The 21,478-nt window shown below is 38.8% G+C and overlaps 2 protein-coding genes across 2 annotated transcripts in view; one reads left to right on the top strand and one right to left on the bottom strand.

Annotated features, from left to right (window-relative positions):
* COL4A3 (collagen type IV alpha 3 chain) overlaps positions 1-4,436 on the bottom strand; it is a 53,946-nt gene extending 49,510 nt beyond the window's left edge. The window contains exon 1 of the mRNA XM_072344873.1: positions 4,223-4,436. Within this exon, the coding sequence (XP_072200974.1) occupies positions 4,223-4,300 (78 nt within the window). The 5' untranslated portion in view covers positions 4,301-4,436. The remainder of the gene's footprint in view (positions 1-4,222) is intronic.
* Positions 4,437-4,450: 14 nt separating this feature from the next.
* COL4A4 (collagen type IV alpha 4 chain) overlaps positions 4,451-21,478 on the top strand; it is a 61,875-nt gene continuing 44,847 nt past the window's right edge. Inside the window, exons 1-5 of the mRNA XM_072344872.1 lie at positions 4,451-4,593; positions 7,624-7,798; positions 8,363-8,402; positions 11,553-11,630; positions 20,779-20,913. Coding sequence (XP_072200973.1) covers positions 7,743-7,798; positions 8,363-8,402; positions 11,553-11,630; positions 20,779-20,913 — 309 coding nt within the window. The 5' untranslated portion in view covers positions 4,451-4,593; positions 7,624-7,742. The remainder of the gene's footprint in view (positions 4,594-7,623; positions 7,799-8,362; positions 8,403-11,552; positions 11,631-20,778; positions 20,914-21,478) is intronic.

Here is a 21,478-nt window from a genome sequence, read left to right as displayed (position 1 = left end):
ATCCATGCCAACACACTGAGCCTTCTAGTGTTACTTTGTTAGGCAGCAGGGTGAGAATGTGACAGTAAAACAGATGACCGGACATCCCATACTAGCTGCCCTTAATAGCAAAGTATTTTGTTTCACAGACCTGTTATGATAAACCAGCTCTAGGTATTGCTGAGGAGCTCACTAGCAAAGACCTCAAATTAAAAGGCTGTTGCTTCTATTAGAAATGCAAAGCAATGAAGATAGAACTAGTGTTTACCTGCTTACTGTGATCATTTTTATATTATTCACTCAGTAATACAACTTGAATTATACAGTTTTGCTTGAATGCATATTTACCTTGCAGATTTGCTAGAAAAAGCAACACAGTGTTAGCAGTCCGTGTTTCACAAGAGTTTTACAAGGAATCCCTAATGATGTTCAGCATCTTTCAACTGTATGCTGCAGCATACAGCTCTAAACAGAACGCTTAACTTTTCCTGGCCATTAGAGCAAGCTTGCAGGTGGTGTCAGTGAGCAGAACTCCACCAGTTTTGATGCACTAACATGAAGGCAACTGTGCCAATTTATGCTAACTCTGATCATGGCCCAGTGAGAAAAATAACTCAGCAGCACTCTGACACTGGCCTGTTTATGGCTGCGTAACAACTAATTATAGAGGCAATCAGGATTAGACTAGTCTAGTATAAATTAGGCCCAATTATTGAAGTAACACCCCCATTGACTTCAGACTTGGGATCATATGAACCAAATCAAAGAGAGCACTTCACAAAGAACTTGTTTTTCTAACACGCTCAGTGAACTATCTTTTGTATATTCAGGTGCATGTCTTCCCTTCTCAGCTGCTCCATGCAACAGAGAGGCTGGATGCTTCCAAAGAAGGCAGAAAAGGAACATCCTCACCGTGACACTGTTTTGTCCTTCTAGTGTTCTGATCCCTGGCTACACAGAGCCAGTCAGACTGCATCCCATTCTTAGCAGGCTTAGAGATGCTCATGTCTGAGCTAGAACTTTGTATCGTTCACTCCCAGAACCATATATTAAGATCTACTTGTGATAGCAACATAGTTTGCTACCCTGATTAGGAAACCAATCAAACAAACAGATTAAAAAACTTCTGCAAGAAGGAGAAAAGCTTACAACTATTTGCCTGTGAATTCTACCCATGGAAAAACAGAAATTAATTGTGGAATATACATGCTCATGCCTGGTCATGGGTTGTAAACAAAAATGAGAAACGGGATGCATAAAAGATCTTCTCAAACTTTGTAGTCACAGCATTTGTTATCTCCCTTCATTTGCAATGATGAATAAAATGCAAAGAATAATGATTGCTGTAAGTATAGAATACAGAATACTTGACTTCATCCTGTGGGCTAATACAATAATTGTGTTACAACAAAAATCCAGAAATACAGGTAACGTGAGGTGATGAGCATATTACAACTGAGTAATCTTGCTCAAGTAGAAGCCTTCTTTTCTCCTGAACGATGGGCTTTTATCATAAAAATGAACGACACCACTAAGCAGCAGCACTGATGCAGAATTAATGAACTTGACCAATGTATTTTTCTTACCAGTGTCATCCGTTACAGCAAGATTCAGGGAACACTGTTTATATTTATGTTTCATTTCAAGACATTCATCACTCTAAACCATGAAAGAAGAACATGAATGATATCAAAAGAGAGACTTCTATTAAGGTAGTACCAGCTTCAGCTGCTGTTAAAATGAAACAGTGCAAAATAAAATCTCTATTTTTTTTGAGAGGAATAAAATATAGTTGGAGAAGTAGAAAGATCTCATTCCTTGAGTAAAAAATGATATATTTTTTTCTCTCCTCTTATTCTAAAGTATTTACAAGAACAGTGGGAACATCTAACATCAATATCTGGAGTGAAGGAATACATTAAGTAAGTTGAAAGCCTTTGACATGGGAAGATGCTACTTCTGCTGAGTTTTCAGAAGATGTGATTAGAGCATGCCAGTGGCCAGGAATGCAGATAATAATACTCCCTACTATGTGCCAGAAAACTCAAGCTGCTAAGGACAGAGACGTCATGACTGTGAAGACCAACATTTGTCATATAAACAGCAGCAGGCACAAATTAATCATTTTATTTCTTGTGTTTGGGAATAAATTACTTATTGAGTTATCAAAAAAATATACACTAAAAATTTGCCTGTATTATAACATCTTACAACATATGCATGCAGCAAAAATAAGGACTACTTGTCAAATATCAATTTATTTTTGTGTGGAAGTATAGCACAATTTTAAAACATAAACACTATTTCTATTCCAGATGCGGAGGTTTATTCAGTCAGTTACTATAATAAATCACTTCATGCCAATTAACATTAGCCACAAACTAGGATGTCAAATGAAACTGCTTGCTTTAAAGTTCTGATTACCTCCATCATTTAGAAAAAAAATCTTAGAACAGAATTTTCCCTCTGAAAATACCAGCATTTTCATACCAAAAAACCCAACCCAGAAACCATGACATCTGAATCCTAAACTGACCTCAGTTATCTGTGGTAAATCAAGTTTTAACTGATCTCAGACATCTGAAATCTCCTGAATTGTCAGAGCATCACTGAATCAGTACCTTGTGGTCAAGCTTTGCTTGAACAGCAAAACTTCAGTAGGAACCTTGAAGTGAAGACACTTCTTACCATGTAAACAAGGATCTGGTTATGACAGCATTCCAGGAAGCTGGGAGCTTCATGATTTACCCTTGGCAAGAAGGCTGAACAACTGGCCAATACTACAGAACCTTACCATGCTTGCTAGAAAGTGGTGAAGTGCTTCACTGAGAAATATGTGATCTCTTGTCAGTACACCACCTTTTCCCTTCCCTTCCCTTGTACATAAAAACCCAACACAGATCTGTGCAGCCAGAATAAAAGCTTAGAGTAAGTTTGTGCTGTGGGAGGAGTTCCGGGTACGCAGCCTATGCTCTTATGAACCATCCAGAAGTGTATATGATGATATACCCTAGGAGCAACTACGGTCATGAGACGTACCAGAAAAGGAGAATGGAGTTAAGAAGAGCAAAATAGGTGAAAGACAGAGAGATTTCGAGTTTATTTGTCTCGCTTTCTATGCAGAACCTGAAAAAACCTTGTACTAAATTAGTAGTTTACTGAAATGGCAAACAGATCTGGTACCTCTGTACTACATAAGAACCAAGAAGTATTTTAATTCCTTCATAAACAAAACAATTGGATCATTGTTAAATGACTAAACTTGTCTGTGAGTTAATAGACTGCTGTGAAAGAACACATGATATCGAGGTGCTTGTTCTGTCTCCAGGCACCTTACCCATACTAAGCGGATGGAATAGCTGCAATCTTTTAAAAGAAATATCATTACTAATTACTTTGCTGTGGTTAACCTTTACAGCAGAAGCAACAATTGGCTCTATTTAGCAGCAACTGAGTAGATGATCTGAATGTTTTCTCTTTCAGGTGACTGACAGTGTTCCTGTATGCAGTAAGAACACGCAGGGAGAAATCAATACTGTTGACAATTGTTTGGCAAAACAGAAATTGACATTTTCTGAAACCAGAAGTTTTGTGGAGGACATGTACCAGTAATGCCACACTGCCCCGTTTGCCCCATAGCTGACTGCTCGTCTCCAGTTGGGAACACCAATCTAAGTGTAACAGCCAAAGAGAGGGGAAGCAAAGACTGAAGTATGACACTGGGGAACGTACGGACCGACAGTGCTGCACGTGCATCGCCGACTTGGGCCACAAACTGCTCCGAGAAGCAGCAAAGCGGTTCCAAGCGCTGCAGACGGTGCCTCGCGGCTCCCTGGAGGCCGCCCCACCCACACAGCGCCCCGCTCCCGCCGCCCGCGCGAAGCTCCGCAGCGCCTGCGAGTCCCGGGGAGGGCCGCACGGAGCCCTCGGGCGGCAGGGCGAGGCGGGAAGGGCCGCACCTGGCTGCGGCTCCGCGAGGACCGCTCCTTCGCGCCCGGGAGAAACTCTGACCAAGCACTCCGCCAGCCCCGGCCGCCGTGCGAGGTAACGGTACCCGGCACTGGAGGCGATACCTCAGGTACGCTGCGCGGGTGAGACGCGCCTCACGAGGCTGCGGTGCATCACTTCACCGTGCAACACGTTCGCGTTTCTCTCTCACGACCGCTACCGCTGCGGTGCGGAGGAGCCCGCTCTGCCCCGCGGGAGCCCGCGCTGCCGCCGCCGCCCCGTCTCGCGCACTCACCTCAGCCGCGGCGCGGCCCGGCCACAGCAGGGCGAGCAGCAGCAGTGCCAGGCGCTGTGGGCAGCCCCCGCCCGCCATCCCGCTGCTCACGCGGCGTCCCGCGGAGCTCGGCCCCGCACCCGAACTCTGCCCCCCGTCCACCCAAGGCTTTTGGCCCCGGGGCTGCCGTCTCGCAACCTCGCCGGTGCTCCCGGCTCCCTGGGGTGGGGACAGGGACAGGGCTGGCCGGGGCGGGGCCGTTCGGGCCGCCCCTCTCCTCCCTCCCCCCCCGCGTGTCTCCTGCCTGGGGCACCGCTGACAGCCGTCGTCCGTCCGCCCTGAGCGGGAGCAGCGCTAGTGAGGAGCCCGGGGCTTTCCCGCCTGGAACTGAGGTGAGCGGTGGAGGGGCAGCCCCGGGCGGCAGTACCTGAGGCCGTCCCGCCTGGCCGCGGCACCTGCACGGCTGGTCAGCGCGCTGGGGAGTCGGCCCGCCGTGGGGCAGCGCAGGCGGCCCGGGGTACTCACTGCTCGTCGTCTCCTCGCCTCACTGCGGTGCTGTGGCGCCGCCCGAGCGGCCGGCAGCGGGCAGGGGGCTGCCCGAGTTCCGTCTCGGCCCGCGCCCGCCTGGAGCGGGGTCGCCGTAGCGCCCCGGAGGGGAGGGCAGGTGACGGCGGGGCGGGAGAGCGGTCGGAGGGGAAAACGCGAAGGAGCGCGGCGGGACCGCGGGGAGAGGCGGCACTGCAGGACTCAGCGCCGCGTCCGGCGCACTGCCGACGTCCGCTGCTGCCCCGCGGGAGAGTTCGCCCTCCAACGGCGCTGCCGCCTTCCTTCGTGAGGAAGTGCTGCTGATGAGACGGCTGACGAGAGAAAGTGCCTCGCGCTGCATAAACGTGAGCGAGTGATACGTGCCTCTTCTCGGGCTTTTTCACAGTAATAGGAAGGTTTTCTCAATTGAAATGTGATGTGTATAGCGTTGGCAATATGGAGACTTTATAATATTTTTTAAATCGACAAAAATGTTGCATGTCTAACATGGCGTCTTACCTGAGTGCTGTTCAGAGATAGTGAACCAGAGAAGAGGTGCCAAGGCCACAGCTATCATACTTAGTTGTAGTGCTTTTGAGTGTTGTACAAGGCATCCTACACAAGGGGCCTTGAAAATCACTACAGATGATACAGAAAAAGCCTCGTTATATAACAATAGGTACATAAAGTTGATTAGAACTACTGGTGAGATAGAAATCCAAAGTCTTTCAGGAGAGCAGAGCAGCCACTGAGCTCTGTAGAACAGCTGCTCGTTCAGAGCATGAGAGCAGCAGAGACAGATCTTCATTCAGAGAAGGTAATGTCAGCCCCTATGAATGAAAGCCAGTTATTAGGGCTGATTCTCCCAAGAGTTTGGGACTAGCAGCAAAAATGTATCTCTGGAGGAGCAGAGCAGAATGTCAGAGACCTTGTGCATCACAGCCGATGCAGGCATCTTCACTCTTAAATCCCAAGCATCAGTGAGAGCAAGCTGGATGGGATAGAGAAAATGGGGGGAGAAAAATAAAACAAAATGGTTTGCAAGCCAGATAGGTGGTGACCACACATTGAAAATCATATCTCAGGAAAGGAACTGGTAAATTTTCCCATTTTATTTGTGAGATTACTAAACCTGTCAGCTGTGCTATGCTTTTCATGCAGGAATACTGTATGAAAATAGGTTTAAAAAAAAAAAAAAAAAAAAAAAAAAAAAAAAAAAAGGATAAAAATGTGGCCTAGAGATGTTTATAAGCCAAAGGCACATCCACTTTACAAATACCTGAATATATCACTTTAAATTTAACCTGGTATTAGTCAGAAAAGGTAGCACAGGGTCTTACAGGAGTGAGAAGGGGGAAGCAGATGAGAGGACAGTGGAAGAGAGCTGTCAGTACTCAGAAATAGCACGAGTTCATACACAGGATGAGCTGTGTAGTCTCATTAAAGAGGAGAGGGAGGCCCTTGCATACAAGGCCAAAAAAGTATTGAAAGGAACAGAAGTAAAAGAAAGAAGCAAAAATATTATGGAAAGAAATATATAAATATATGCAGAGGATCTAGTGAATGAAATTCTACTATAATACAAAGTTACTGAGTCAGTTTTTAAATGGTGAAAATCCATGTGGAAACATCTGAAAAATAAGTCAGCTTTCAAGCAAAAATGGGAAAATGCATACAAGGGAGCTGAGCTCATATCTCATCAGGGTCCATAACTATGAAGTTGTCTTCCTTCTTGGTTGTTTTTTAGAGACTAAACATCACAATTACATTACAGTGCAAGCTTTCTCCACCTCCCCTGCCCCAGGTTTTTGAGCATTACATGAGTTGGGTTTTGGTGACACTTGCATATCACTTTGGGGTTCCAGATGGAAAACTGGAGCACAGAATCAGTAAGAATTTAGCAGATGAACAGAGTGCTGCTCAGTATATATAGAGTGTAATCTTACTGCATGGACTGGTTGCCTTAGGCTGTTCATTCATTAGTCAGCGCATGGTTGTTTGCAAAGTCTCTTCTTCATACTACGGGATGTGGATATACTGTGCATACACATAGGAGTCAGTATTATTCACAGATTAGTTCTAGTTAGAAAGCTGTTACACTGAATTATAGAAAGCAAGAAAGAAATGTTTCAGGAGCTGCACACTCATTATTTTTACAAAGAAAATACAGCTATTGAGCAGCTGAAAGAGAGCAGCCCCTTGGCTGCAGGTTCAGATCCTTGCTCCCTTTTCAGTCACTGATTGCCTTTCCTTACTCAGGGGACTTATCCAAAGGAAGTGAATCCCTGTCTGTTTAGGCAGTATTCAGTATCCTCAGAATTAACCTCCCCAGATTTGGAAGACTACAGCTCTGTAAAAAGCCTATGAAGATCTGTGGCACCATAGGAAAAGCCCAGCCTCTCACATATAGATGCCTACACAAATGCCTACTCCAGGCCAATTTGCAGAAGATACTGCTAAATCAGGTCTTGAAAGTGCAGACAAATATATATATATATATATATTTGAAGTTCATTGGGTCCTTACTGTGGAAATGTGTCACATCGTATTTCTATTTCTGAAGTTTTTAGCAGAATTGGTGAGTTTTTTACAAAATAATTATGCAGGATGCTTTTTGTGCATTACTGTGGAAGACTTTCTTTTTTCTTTTTATTTATTTATTCATTGGAGTGAAATCTTGTACCCATCCCTGATGATCTGTAATTTCATACATAGATCTCTTGAAATAAATGGATAGCTGATAAAAAGGTTGCTTGTAAAGGGACAATATAATGTAGTGCCATTATAAAGCTGTGCAGTATGATATGTTTAAATGGGTAACACATTTTGGTTTTCCAGTAATTTTTCATGTAAAATTGGACAACAGATATATATATGTATACATATATCTTAAACAGGTTCAGAGGAGAAAACAACAGAATGGAATGGTATCTATAGGCCATCCACAAACAGAAGACCTGCTGGTTTGTTTTTAAAACAGAGAAAAAAAGTGCTGCATGTCCATCAATCAATGTAAATGGCATTAACAAAGGATTCATTTGAACGAATTAAGTGGCTTATCAGAACTGCCTGGTAAGTTCTACAGATCTACACTAAAATCTTTAACTAGTGTCACTAAGATAGATTCTTAGCTGTCAATTGAACGTTAATCACCAGTTAAATGATCTGTAGTTTATCATAAATTCGATAAGCACATCAGGTAATTTACTATCTTAGATTTTTATTTGTCTGTAAATTGAGTCCACTTTAGTTTCAGGTACTACACTATTTAAACAGTAGAAAACAGGAACTATAATTCTGAATCTGTTTTAATATGAAAGATGTTCCTATAACCCAGTAATTATTTGTAGAAGTGAAAATAATGTCAGACTCATACCTGAATCCCTGCCCCAGAATCATTTTACATAGCTTACTCATCTCTATATGTTAATCCTCAGTCCCATGCATACAAAAAGATAAAATTATGTAGGATGTGTTGACCGTTTCTTGATGATACGGATCCTTTAAAAATACACATTTACTAAATAATCACCCCAACCATCTGTATCCTCTTCCTATTTTTAGAGGTAATGTTTTTGGGAAGGTTGGACATTGGAAGTTTAGTTGTAAACTAGCTTTCTCCTTCTCTTAAATCAGGTGGCTGCTGATTGTTTTTGCAGCACAAGAAACTGATGGGGTAAGTGACAATTTGTACATTAAACACTTGATAAATAAGCTGTTATAGTTAAAAGAATACTATATACACCAAAATGACCTACAGCTCTGTGGGAAATCGGTGAAGTTTCTTTCAGTATTTCTGCAACTCACTTTTCAATTTCTCCGCTTAACTATTTTGTGATTTTCTCCTTTGAATTCTCCTACATTCCAACTTTGGCATCTTTAAATGCTTTTTAAAAGGTGCATTTGAAAAAAACACTGCCATGTGCTGATTCTGTATCCTTTCTCATCAAGTTGCTTTAGTGGTCAGAATAATAGAATAGTTTGGGTTGGAAGGGATCTTAAAGACCATCCAGTTCCAACCCTGTGCCATTCACAGGGTTGCCACAGCCCCATCCAACCTGGCCTTGAATGCCTCCAGGGATGGAGCACCCACAGCTTTTCTGAGCAGATGATTCCAGTGGCTTACTACTCTAAGTAGAGAATTTCTGCCTCAGATCCTGCCTAAATTTTCCCTCTTTTAAAGAGCTGCTCTCCCTTCTTGTTTATAAGCTCTCTGCAAATATTGGAAGGCTACAACAAGGTTTCCCCAGAGCCTTCTTTTCTCCAGGCTAAACAAGCCCACCTCCCTCAGTGTCTTCCTAAGAGAGGTGTTCCAGACCTCTGACAATCTTCGTGGCCCTATAGCATATATCATGCTTATTCTGCAACTGACCTCTGTACATCTGTACATTCTACCTTTTCAAAGTAAAAACTTTACATACAATACATACCATATTTTCCTCTCAGTTCTGTTCTCTGTATTTACCTCACCTTTGTAATTCCCTCAGTGATTTTTTTTGAGTCCATCCTCTTTGTTACCTGCAAATTTATTTTAAAAACTTTTCTTGTGTTGCTTTTTTATTTTGTTCTAGGCACCCCTTTTTGGTTTAAATGATAGAATTGTTTTTTTAAAAATAGAACGAAGGGAAACAGCTTCTATGCTATTAAAAATTTGCATTCCATTGACATTCCAGTGGAGCCAAGTTGTTAACAACTAGGTTAAAGACTAGCATGAAGTAGATTGGTAATTTCATGGGAAGCTGTTTGTGAAAGAGAAACAGTCTGTGAGAGAGGCCATCATACCGCCTTGTTCTGAGGCTTGGGAGTAACAGATCTGAAAATATTGTAGAAAAAAAGGAGCAGAATTTTGTTATCTAATATTTATCAGTGTTTTCTCCTTGAAAAATTGAAGTATGAACCTATTGTGTTCTGCTGATCACTAAAACAAGTAACAAAATGCTTTTGACCTTGATAAAAAAGAAATCCAAACTAAGCAAATATTTTTCACATTATCACTGTTTACTTGTTTATCTAAGTTGTTTGTAAATCCTGTAAGTCCTTGCCATCCTATTCAAAGCCACGCTCACCATTTATACACTTAGTTTTATTGAATAATGTGACCTAATAAACATTCTAACCACTTAAGTGAGTTTGTAAGAGCATTTGGTATGTATAGTTGGTGTATATTTAATACCATGCATTGGAAAGTGTAAAAGAATAATAACAATCTTCAGTTATGACAATAAATCTAATGACATTACATATCATGTTACTTTAATTTCTCCTAAAATATGCTTTTTTTCTTCATTTCAATTTGATGAGAAGGAATTATCTTCCTTCAGTGCCAAGAAAGAAACAATAGAAGGTTTTGATACAAGAAATAAGTAAACTAAAAGTATACAATGCATAATAATACAGTATACATAGTACATTTTTTCATTTAATAGACAAAAATTAAATACAGTTGTTGCATGTACTTTGTTCAGCCTGTTTTGCCTTCTATTGTGTAATCTTAGTTAAACAGTCTTCTATTGGGATAGTTTATAAATATAAAACTAACAAAATTATGACTGTCAAAACATTTCTAAATGCAGCCTATTTACTTAATTGTATTTAGCTTCAATATTCAGTACTGCTCAACATAAATTGTAGGTAGTATCTTTCACCTTGGACAGCAGTACTATTAAACTTTTGCATATTGTTTCTACTTTGCCAGCATGTTTGTGCTTATGAGAGGTCCAAGAACTTCAGGAGGAGTTTATGTGTAATTCTGTCTTATATATCCTATTGATCAAACACTGGGAAAGGTTCATATGATACAGACAAAAGTAACTTGTGGATTAGCTCTGAAGATGATGAGACATCACCATTTGACATCCTTCCAAGAAGGAAAATTTCAAAGATCTGCTGTCTCTTTTGTGTCAGTAATATAAAGTGTTAGAAATGATCAGACGTGGATCACATGCTTCTGGTATTAATATCCCTCAGGGACTTTCACTTTGCCCAGGGGCTTCTGAATGCAGAAGCAGCTTGTTGTATAAGAAAGCTTTTTAAGCTCTAATAGTGTTTTGCAGTGTCAGGCCTTATCTCGAACATCAATTGTCTAACTGCCGCGTGTTTGTCATGGTCTTTCAGCCAGCCATCTAGCCACATCCTGCATGCAGGAATGCGTGTCCCCTGTGGTCCCAGTTACACTCTCCCAGAACAGAGGGTGTACAAAAGTCTAATAAAGATACAACTATACCCATACATCTATTTTTCTTTCCAAATGAAGCCAAAGAATTTGGGATGTAGCACAGACCAATGCCTTGTCCCCAGTTACAGCAGGTGTGGGAATTATCCTTGCTGAAGTGAAATAGTTCACCAGTTTAAGTGTGGGCATCGTTCCTCTAAAATAACAAATCTTCTGCAAGATCAAAAGCATCCTTGCTTTTCTGCATTAAGTTGAAGAGCTACACTTTATTTTGATGTTTACCATCAAGATTCTTCTACAGCAGCTTATTGCCCAGTGGTTATTACAGAATATACAGCAGGAGACACATTTTTTGCCATAAAATCATCTAGTTGAACAACATGTGTACAAATCAAAAGCTTTATCACTTACTAAAATAAGAATAAATAGTAGATTCTTAATTTAGCAACATTTTAAGAGGGAATCCACCAATTTTGTTTTGTTCTTTAGAGCTGGACAGGCTTACTTAAACAACAATTTCTTCCTAGTATTTTACCCTTTTAGAAGTACCCAAGCATTTAAAAAAGAATATGTTTAAAATAAAGTGCTATGCCATATGATAAAATGAATACTATCAGTTGTATATTAATAAATTCATAACCTTTGAATTTTCAGGGAGGATACGCATATATTGACCCATGCGGGGGACAGGATTGTTCAGTCTGTCGGTGCTTTCCAGAGAAAGGATCAAGAGTAAGTGATAAATAGAACTAATGAGAATTGCTGTTGCAAATACTGTTCATTTTGTGCATGTTCCTATTGTGAAATCATTATGGCTGGTGAGCATAAACAAGCCTGAATACAGCAAGCTAGCATAATTCTGCCACTGGTATGAAGTACAACTGCCATTGAAAGAAGAATCTAAAGAGCTTTGATTGCAGGCAAGTTTGTAATAATGTTGTTGCCTTTTTAATTTGGTAAGGATTCTTTGAGATCCATCTGGTAGTTAGACAAAAGCCATTCTTAAGATGTATTAAGTTTAGAAATCTATGCTTGTTTTCTCCTAAGAATTTGGTTAAAAGAGAATGCTTATGCCGTTTACTGTTTTTATGGGAAACTGTTTCTTATTTTGGTTAGGTGATTCTGAAAAAAGCTTGCAGGCTTTTATTTTACTAGCTTAATGCACTATGTGTTAAAAGAAATCTGAATTGCCTTTGTCTTTTAAAAAATCAGCATATAAATAAAAAAAAAAAAAAGAGATGAAATCTAGGCATTTTCGTATTGTACGCTAAAATTAGTAACTTGCACACCCTCTCTTTTGATACACAGTAGATGATTTCCAATTGTTAAAGGTCATCTCTCACAAGTGTGTGGATATTGTTATTTGTTAGCTGAAACATGGTCCAGTGATAACTAGTTTGCTACCTTAGCCACTCTTTTTTTAAAGTATATAGCTACATATAGCTAGTAAAAATAATTTAAATGTTAAAGAAGGAAAAGACTTATTTAGATACATTCTCTGATTAGTGAACAACTGACAGTGAATGAAATAATTTTCTTTCAAAGCACAAGTGTTTAAGTTTTGATCTTAAAAAGCTTGAATAACAAAACCGTGTGCCCTGTTTGTGTACAGTCTGAGAGGCCACAGAAGTAAGGCACACCTTTCCATTACTTTGCTTCTGCAGTCAGCCGCATGCTTTGCTGTGTCATGATTGCTGCCCTGGTGTCCTTGGATCCTATCCTAATCCTCCAGGATTATGTCTATACAAGAGTACCCCATACTGTAGAATTTTCATAATAGGGGCCTAGGATGTGTCTATCTATGTAACACTGTTAACAAAGGGACATCCCAGGGAGAGTATTTTGACTAGCAGCATTGCAGTGTCTCACAGTGCTACTGAACAGACTGATTTAGATACCTAAAACTGAATCTGAAGTATCATTTAAATGAAATTAAACTTTGAAACTAGGGGAAAAGGAAAAGATGATGAAATTTCCCCCTATTCTACTTCTCTCATTAGTTTAGAGGTTCTGATTATGTACCTGAATTACAAATTAAATTGAGTATAATCATTCAATATTCATTGCAGTCACTAAGGTTTCTTATCAAGATATCCTTCTCTGGTAAAAATAATCATGACTCATGAATTTGCAGTTAGTTTTTTAAGTGCCTACAAGGTCTGGATCAAAGTGCCTAACAGAAATGCAATGGAAAAATAAACATCATTATGCAAATTTAAATCAGAATTGTACCATTCTCTAAAACAACTCTGAAATACACACGCACACTGACAAGTACAGTCCCTCCAATGTAACATGAGACTATATGCCATACAATGATTTCTAGCCATAGGTAATTAAGAAGTTAAAGTATGGCTGATAAAGCCATTATTTGGAAAATAACTTAATTAAGCATCACTTCAGATAGATTGTTACAAATGTTTTAATGCATAGTGATTAATCCTTTTATATAGGATTACTTAGTCTTTTTTCTCAGTCTGCAATCTTGTTGATTTCTAACTCTGCTGTGTTCTGCCTTTACACTTCGACACACAAACTTTGCTTTCCTAGTCTTTGCAGACAGTGGTCACTTCAAAATAAAAAACGTATTTATCTTATTGTTAGCTTCCTAGAATGCAAAACATCATGCTTTATCTTCTGCTCGGTCTGAGCTCTGCTTCCAGGCTGGTTCATCAGGCATTTGTGTCTAACCTCAGTCTTGTCTTTAAACTGAAAGAAGTGAATGAACATTGAAAGCCTTTGTCATTGTACAGTACGCAAAAAATTTCAGAAGTGTTCTGTTTATTGCATAATCCTTCTCTATCAAGAAGTAGGGATAAGATCAACAGTGTGCATTCAGTTTCTTAGTGCTGTATTTATTTATTTTTTTCCTTTTTTACTATTTAGAACAGGCTTGATGCCAAAAATAAGGATGAGCTATTCTTCTCAGCAAATATTTGCTGAAAATACAGAAATATTATGGGAAAATCATGGATTTGCTGGGCAAAAGGCAATGGAACAGTAATCCCATCCAAACTAGCTAGAAAGCCAGCGTTATAGTAACTTCCGAAGTTAACAGTCATTCAGCTGCACAAAAGAAACTGCAATATGGGAGGCTTTTGCAAATGCTGAAAGAGAATGGCAGTATCTAAGTGAGCTACATATACAGCGTATGTACTGAATTGGCCTATGTAGCCTACACCACCTTTTGTTCTGTTTTGTTGTTTTTGTTATTTATTTTTGAATTCTTTTGCATCAGGGAGGCAGATGTACAAGATTCTTTTCATGATGTTCTGTTAAACATTGCAATCTAAGATTTATATGGGAGCAAGGGCAAATTGTCTCATTATTGTAACAGTAAGATATCACATATATTAGGGTCACACAAGGTCGGACCTACTATGATTAATCATCTTATCCAAACTCTTCCAAGGCCTGAAAAAAACATCCTTCTTTAGACTAGCTGGAACATGAATACTCAACTATTATTCTTCATCTTTGTTATTGGATGATTACTTTCAAGTAGAGGTACAGTTTCAAGGGAGAGTGTATGTTAACCTTGTTTACAGATGGCTTATAAGTTAGTATACAATGTTTTATCTCCCTTAAAAGTGTGCTGTTGTAGAAGCAATCAAGCCAAGTGCATTATTTTTAACACTTACAAGTGATAGACTGATGTCTGAATAGGAGTCTAAACAGCTTCTTTTGTGCATTGCAAGCAGTCATTCTGTGTCCTTCTCCACACGCTGATGAAAAGAGTAGTTTTAAGGAAGTTAGAATATCTTTCTATCTGTTTATAAAAAGCTGTTGTCTAGTTTCGTGATTAAGGTGTGCCCATCTGTTAAGGGTTTCACTTTGTCAGCAAACTGTGAAGAAAAAAATATCATGGCAAGGTTCATTTGAGAGAATATTTTTGACACTACGTAAGGTATTTGATGACATTGCCACTATGCAAATATTAGAATGTTACTGTTTCTTTTAGTCTTTCATTGAAAGCATTACCCATTGGAAGTATAACTACTAAAATGAGCAAATTCATTGTTTCTATGTTTGGAGATAGACAATCAAGAGATATCTACTAAAATTGAAGTAGGATATGTTTAGAGTTGATATAAATCAGCTTTATAATCACCAGTAAAAAGTGACATGTATTTACATTTTGTAAAGATAAAACCATTTAAATTCATTGATGACCTAACAGTAGCACTCAGCTCTCTCCTAAAATAGCTAACAGTTAGGATAATAACTTGCCCCTCTTTCTCTAGCATGGGAAATCACGTCCTTCAGAATTCCTGCAGTATTGAATCAGAGGCCTAAAAAATGCTGGCTGCTCTAAAAACAATTTGGTAGTTAAAAAAAAATGTTTGCAGTTAGCACTGACCAATTGTAAACCTGTCCTGTGCCAACCCCAGAGTTTGATCCCATTCAATTCCTTTGGCTTTGTTTATAGAGTTAAGTAGATTTAGAAAGCAAGCATCTATTCATGACCCAACCTGATCAAGCTTCCATGAGATCATGTGAAATGCCTAGAGCCAAGAGAATAACAAATATAACTCGGCAAGACCAACATTTGTTCTTCTGCAGATGAAGCAAGTTGCCTATATTTATAGTAGTTTAAGAGAGAACTTAGTAAACAGGTGTCTAAAAAGAAGGTATCACGTTTTCTTGCATATGAAGTGTAAGAAATATTTCTGAAGAATACTAAATTAATTTGTTGCCAAAGTTAAAAAGTCAGCTCAGGAGTATTTCAGGACTACCGGTTACTGATTGTGAAATCTAATTCTATGGTAGGTCTGTCCTCTGATCTTGCTATTCTTGTCGCATGTCCCCAATGGATCCTGTGTGTTATCATGTTTCCTTTGTAGATTCTGTGGGTTTACCAAGTCCAACTTACAGCAGTATAAACATATGTAAGATTCACCAACTGGGAAACGGGAAATTTTGAGGTTTTTGTGCCTAACGGGTGTTTTTTAAACCACTTTTTTTTTTTTTTTTAAAAATACACAGAGTATGATGGATACACATAACATAAAGTAACAGCAGTCTGTCATTCACATGGAATGTCTAGCACTTATATTGTACTTTTAAGCTGCATGCTGATGGAGCAAATATATAAAATCCATTGATTTGATCTCAAAATATATGTGCTTAGCAGAATCGATTATCAGAGATACAGCGTGCATGCTAACATTTGGGGAAGCCCAGATGTGTCTCACTTTTTTGCCTTATACTTGTTGATCATTTTTTCTCAGTGTATTAGCTGCAATATAGTTTTAAAATAGAAGATTCCTGAGATAGTAGAGAATGGACACTACTCACCAGCATGTGGAAAAGCAAAGGATCACTTTGTTCTCCTCACTCTGAGGGCTATTTGTGACTGTTCTTTGTACAAAATGTACTACTACAGCATCTGTAAAATAACATTATTTATATTAGGTATGTTTCTTTTTTTTTTTTTTTTTTTTTTTTCTCTTCTCCCAAAAAATTTAAACTTCATAGATTTCTTTTGTTCTTGAGGACTTTCTTTCCTTATTTATTTTGGTTCTCCTGTCCCACCCTACAAGAAGTAGTGTTTTTATCAATTTCAGACTGTTGTCTTTTTCCTTGCTGAATAAGACAATTTGAGGCATTACAAAACTCTACAGAATTATTTTTTTTCATAGATGTGGATCAACCAAATATTGCCAATCAGTGAATCACTTAAACAAAATAAATAAATCATAGAATGGTTTGGGTTGGAAGGGACCCTAAAATTCATTTATTTCCAACCTCCATTGCCAAGGCCAGAGATACCTTTCTGTATATCAGGAGGTTCAGTGCTCCATCCAACTTGATCTTGAATATCATAGCAAAAGTTAATTTTATTTTATTAGCTAATCTGATGTTAATGATTTGTGGTCTAAAATACTCTTTGTAACTTTCTGCTTTCAACCATTAACAATCTTAGTACTTCAGTACCAAGTTTTCTCATTTAGTATCTCTTTGATGCAATAGTGACACCCACTGGCTTATTGGAAGCCTCTTCTTTTCATGGTTGTTCAGGGTTAAAAAAAAAAAAAAAAAATATGGTGAAATTTTTCTCAACTCTTCTCTGCGATTTGTTGTGTTTCAACAAAATATCACTGTGAAGTCTGTCACAGGGGTTGGAATGGAGCACTGGAGTTAATCTAGTTAATCTAGACCAACCCCCCTGCTAAAGCAGGTTCCCTAGAGAAGCTTGCACACAAAATCACAGAATTGCAGGGGTTGGAAGGACCTCTGGAAATCAAGTACTCCATCACCAAGTACTACATTCCCAGAGCTACTGCATCATCACAAAATATTATAAAAGAGCACAGAATATCATAAAAGATTGCAGCATGATTAAGATGCTGAGACAGGTCAGGCACTATGGTTACTGTTGAATTTAATTGGCTTAAAATATGACTATGAAAAGAAGCTACATAATACTTAAAAGTCACTATCTCATCTGTTGTTTCTGGACAAACTCACAATTAATTGTATTCCACATATTTTTCAGTCAAATAAAGATTTTTCTTGAAATATTGTCTTGAAATAAAGTCTTGTCTTGATCATGTTAGTAATTAGTTGATTGGAAGTCTTAACTTACAGTAGAAATGGTTTTGGTCCCAGTTCTACATGGTCAGTGTGGGGGAGTGGAAACCTCCCAGAACAGACACTTCTACAAGGCCTGGAAGCTGTGGCCTGAGTTCCAGAAAGGGAGAGAGCATGCGTGGAGCTTAAGAGTAGCTGCAGATGCTTCCACCTCAACAAGCAAATTACGAAAGAAAACATCTGTCTGCAAACAGCCTCGTGTGCTCTCCTCCACTCTAGATTATTCTATTTCCCTCTCTTTCTCCATTTTATCTCTGGTGAAATGATAAGGACTGGTTACATGTCAGAGTAAAGCAAAGAATGAAAAGAATACTACATTATCTGCCTACAACCTGTTGCTGGGCAGTTGCTGAAAATTTTTGTTTTTGTGTATGTGAGCAAAAGGTAAATGCATTTCACAAATTCCCCAGTACTTCCACATTGCTTGTCACATAGAGGTACTGCTGTAATTGAAGCCAATAGCTGATCATCTTTTGACTTCAATGATAACAAGAAGTGAGGCACAGAATTCACTCTAATAGCATGAACCTATTTGTTTGTTTGCTTCGTTTATTTCCAATTAAAACTACTCTAAAATGTCAAATTTCAAGCAGTTAATGCTCAGGGCACTCTAAAAATCAGGTTCTCTTCAGTATATCAGGCAAGCAAAAGAAGTCATTCCAAAGAATCTTGGCCATTGTCTTTTCTAAAGTGTAATAAAATTTTTGCTGCACAATTCTGAATTATTTGTGGTTTTAGTTGCAGGAAACATACTTGATCCAAGAAAAGTAATCTTGTTTTGTCAGAAGTCAGTTTCTTATTGCAGATCTAGCCCAGGATGTGCTAAAATGACAGACCATAGTTTTGATATGGGTGGTTCTTTACCTAGACAATTAGCAAGGCCATGAAAACCTAAATGAATTTATTGACATCAGATGGCAGAGGAGGCATAATATTCAGTCCATTTTAACTGAGCTATTTTGTCATTTCTACATGAACATGACATGACTACCTTCATCCTCTTTATTTGTACAGCTGCCCTGAGACTACAGTGCTGTGGTAGTCACATTGGATGGGCACAAATAATAGATGTGATAATAGATGTTATGACATGGTATCAGTTTGGTCTTAACAAAGCTCCCAGTCATTATCAGTCTTTGAGCTGAAAGAAAGAGAGACAATCCACCAGCTTCACATGGCATTCTAAAGTTGTATCAGCTGTCAAACCTATTGTGAATTCTGGATTCAGTGACTCTGTTTTATGACTTCACTACCTCCTGCTGAAGACACAAACCGTGGAGTCAATTAAATTAGCAGGGTAGCAACTAAAGACATTTCTATCAGCCCAAAGGGCCACATGTCCATAACTTGAAAAAAAATTCTCTGTCAACTATTGGATGCAAAATGTTCACATTAATAAAAATATTAAAGTCAATGCAGAAATTTGCCAAGAGGATGCTTTGTTAACATCAAGGCATTTGAGCATTACTGAGGAATAGCTTGTCATTTTTTCCCCCCTTTCCTGAAGGGTGTTATATTTTGCATGGCAACAGCTAGTTCCATGTACAAATAAATAAATAAATAAATAATGTACTGCTTCTAGGAGAGTAAGTAGTTCAAATATTTGCATTTCATTATTTTATTAGCCTAATTTGTTTTACTTTTCTGATATTCAAAATGAATTTTTAATCAAAATGATAGTCCATTCTTTTTTTTAAATCAAGCTATTAGAGTTTGTAATAGCTTCTTTAAAAGTACAGCAATGGAAAAAAATCATTTTTCCATAAGAGGAGGTACAAAGCTCTGCCAGTAGATTAGCTGCAATTGTTCCTACCAGTAAATACTCAAATAACACCCAAAATTCTAACTAACTATTGTTAAAAAGGACACAGAATCAGCACATTTTTCTACTGGTAGCCATGAATTTCTGTAGCATTTTACACTTTGAATTATACTATCAAGAAAATGATAACTGTTGCTGAAGACAGAATGCTGATTTTACCCTGGAACTTTTGCTAATGAATTCATTGGAAGCAACAGTAAAGTTTAAGTGAGGATGCTAATAAAGGTAAATGGAACATGAGTTGTACAAGGATTCTTTTCCAGGCAGTCCTCTGCTCTCCTAGTAGGACCTTCTAGATTTAAGGCTCTGCCTACAATTTTTGAGAAAATATTTTGTTTTAGACAGATTCAGACTGTTGAATTTTTTACCCTCAGTAAAATGGAATTTATTTCTATCATTTCAGCCTAATTTGACACATGGAGATAATGAATATGTGTACGGTCATTTTTGATCTCTGTTCTTTTTCCTGAACCCATTCATAGGAAGTAATGTATGGTCTGTCATTTCTGTGAATGGACATTGTACTGAAATATCCTTTACTGCCCTCATGTGGTCTTAAAGACACATAGGCGTTCGGCTCCATATTGCTCTCTTTTGATAACGTCGTGTAGTGTAGGCTTTGTAAGGTAAAGTGTAAACAGCTCATATCTAAAATCTTTGGTGTAATCATTATTTAGCTGCACAGAACAAGAACTGCTACCATACCCAAATAAATCCACATTGGTGCTATAGATTGAAAAAGCCACTTGTTCTTTGTCACAGAGTGTTCTTACTTGAAAATAAGGGTGACCTTGGAAAACTTTGTAGAAATACACAAACTGTATGATGTTGTGGGTGCAAATGCTGAATTTAGAGTGATATATAGATAAATGACATTCTGAAGCCTCCTAAATTCTTTCAACACAGCCTATTCAAATTGATTCTTTGTGTGTTTGATAACAGCTAACTATTTTTCTACATGAAACTTCACACCTTTTTCATTAAAAGGCATTAAAATCTGAGAGTGATGGTGGAAGATACGTGACCAAGAAAAACTTAAGATAATGAGAATATAATATAGCTTAGAAGAAAAAGGGAACTCTATTGATTTGTCTACAAGTGCCTTTTCTCTAAAATGAGCTACCACTTCTTCCCCGGTGGCAGAAATATGGAGTCTTATTCTTACAAGTGTTACTTACCTTGGTAGAGCCAGGAGAACTTGGAATTTGTTCCAGTCAGCTTGAGAGTGGTGCTGAAGACCTGCTGTAAATGAAATTACTGCCTTAATCAAGTTGTTTAAATTTAAAAGTTGTGTTTTAATAGTATCTAATGCATGGAATAGATCTGCTGCCTGCACAGCAAGCTGTTCTGAATCATAATTATGTATACACTTTAAGCCTTGTTTTATCTGTACAGTCATCTCTAATACACTACCTGCTTCAAGGTTTACAGTAGTATTCACTTACCTATTTGGACTTTTTTCAGGGTCAGCCTGGTGAGCTGGGAGCTCAAGGTCCAATCGGATCCTTGGGATCTACAGGACCAGCTGGTCTGCCAGGGGAAAAAGGACAGAGAGGTGAGAATGGGCAGCCTGGGCCACCTGGAGAAAAAGGTGATAAGGTAGGAAACACCATAGACAGCTCTGTTGGGCACTGTACTGTGACAATAATGAAAAGATGGTAGTTGCATGGTGACAATAATGAAAAGATGGTAGTAAATATCAAAAAGGTTATTTACAGGAAAAACTCACCCGTATGGAAGCCTTCAGTCTGCTGGGAACTGCTGAGGCAATCTCCACCAAGGAGCAGTCTCCAAGAGATGCTGCCTTACTGGTGGTCAGCCCTTAAATGAGGTCTAGAGGAGGTGGATTCCAGCTCCACCCCTTCCAGGAGCACAGCTAAATTACTCTCACTTGTGCTCCCATTGCTGACCTGACATTTGCCTCAGCTGATTAATCAGAGGTTCAGGCTGTGATTACCAATTTCCCATACGTGCAGGTACATTATGTAAAGTATTAGCCAATGAAACAGAACTTAAATGATTAGAAAGCATTTCCTGAACTATCCTCTTGCTCACCCAGAAATCAATTACAGCTTTCCTTAGAAAATGTTTTTCAATGCTTGTTTTTTGTTTGTTTTTTTTCCCCTTTTGGTTGCAAAACTACACTCATCAGAGAACAAAAAAC

Source organism: Excalfactoria chinensis, chromosome 9 (genome assembly GCF_039878825.1).
Source record: "Excalfactoria chinensis isolate bCotChi1 chromosome 9, bCotChi1.hap2, whole genome shotgun sequence".
Classification (NCBI taxonomy): Eukaryota; Metazoa; Chordata; class Aves; order Galliformes; family Phasianidae; genus Excalfactoria; species Excalfactoria chinensis.
This window is presented reverse-complemented; position numbering and strand designations above follow the sequence as displayed.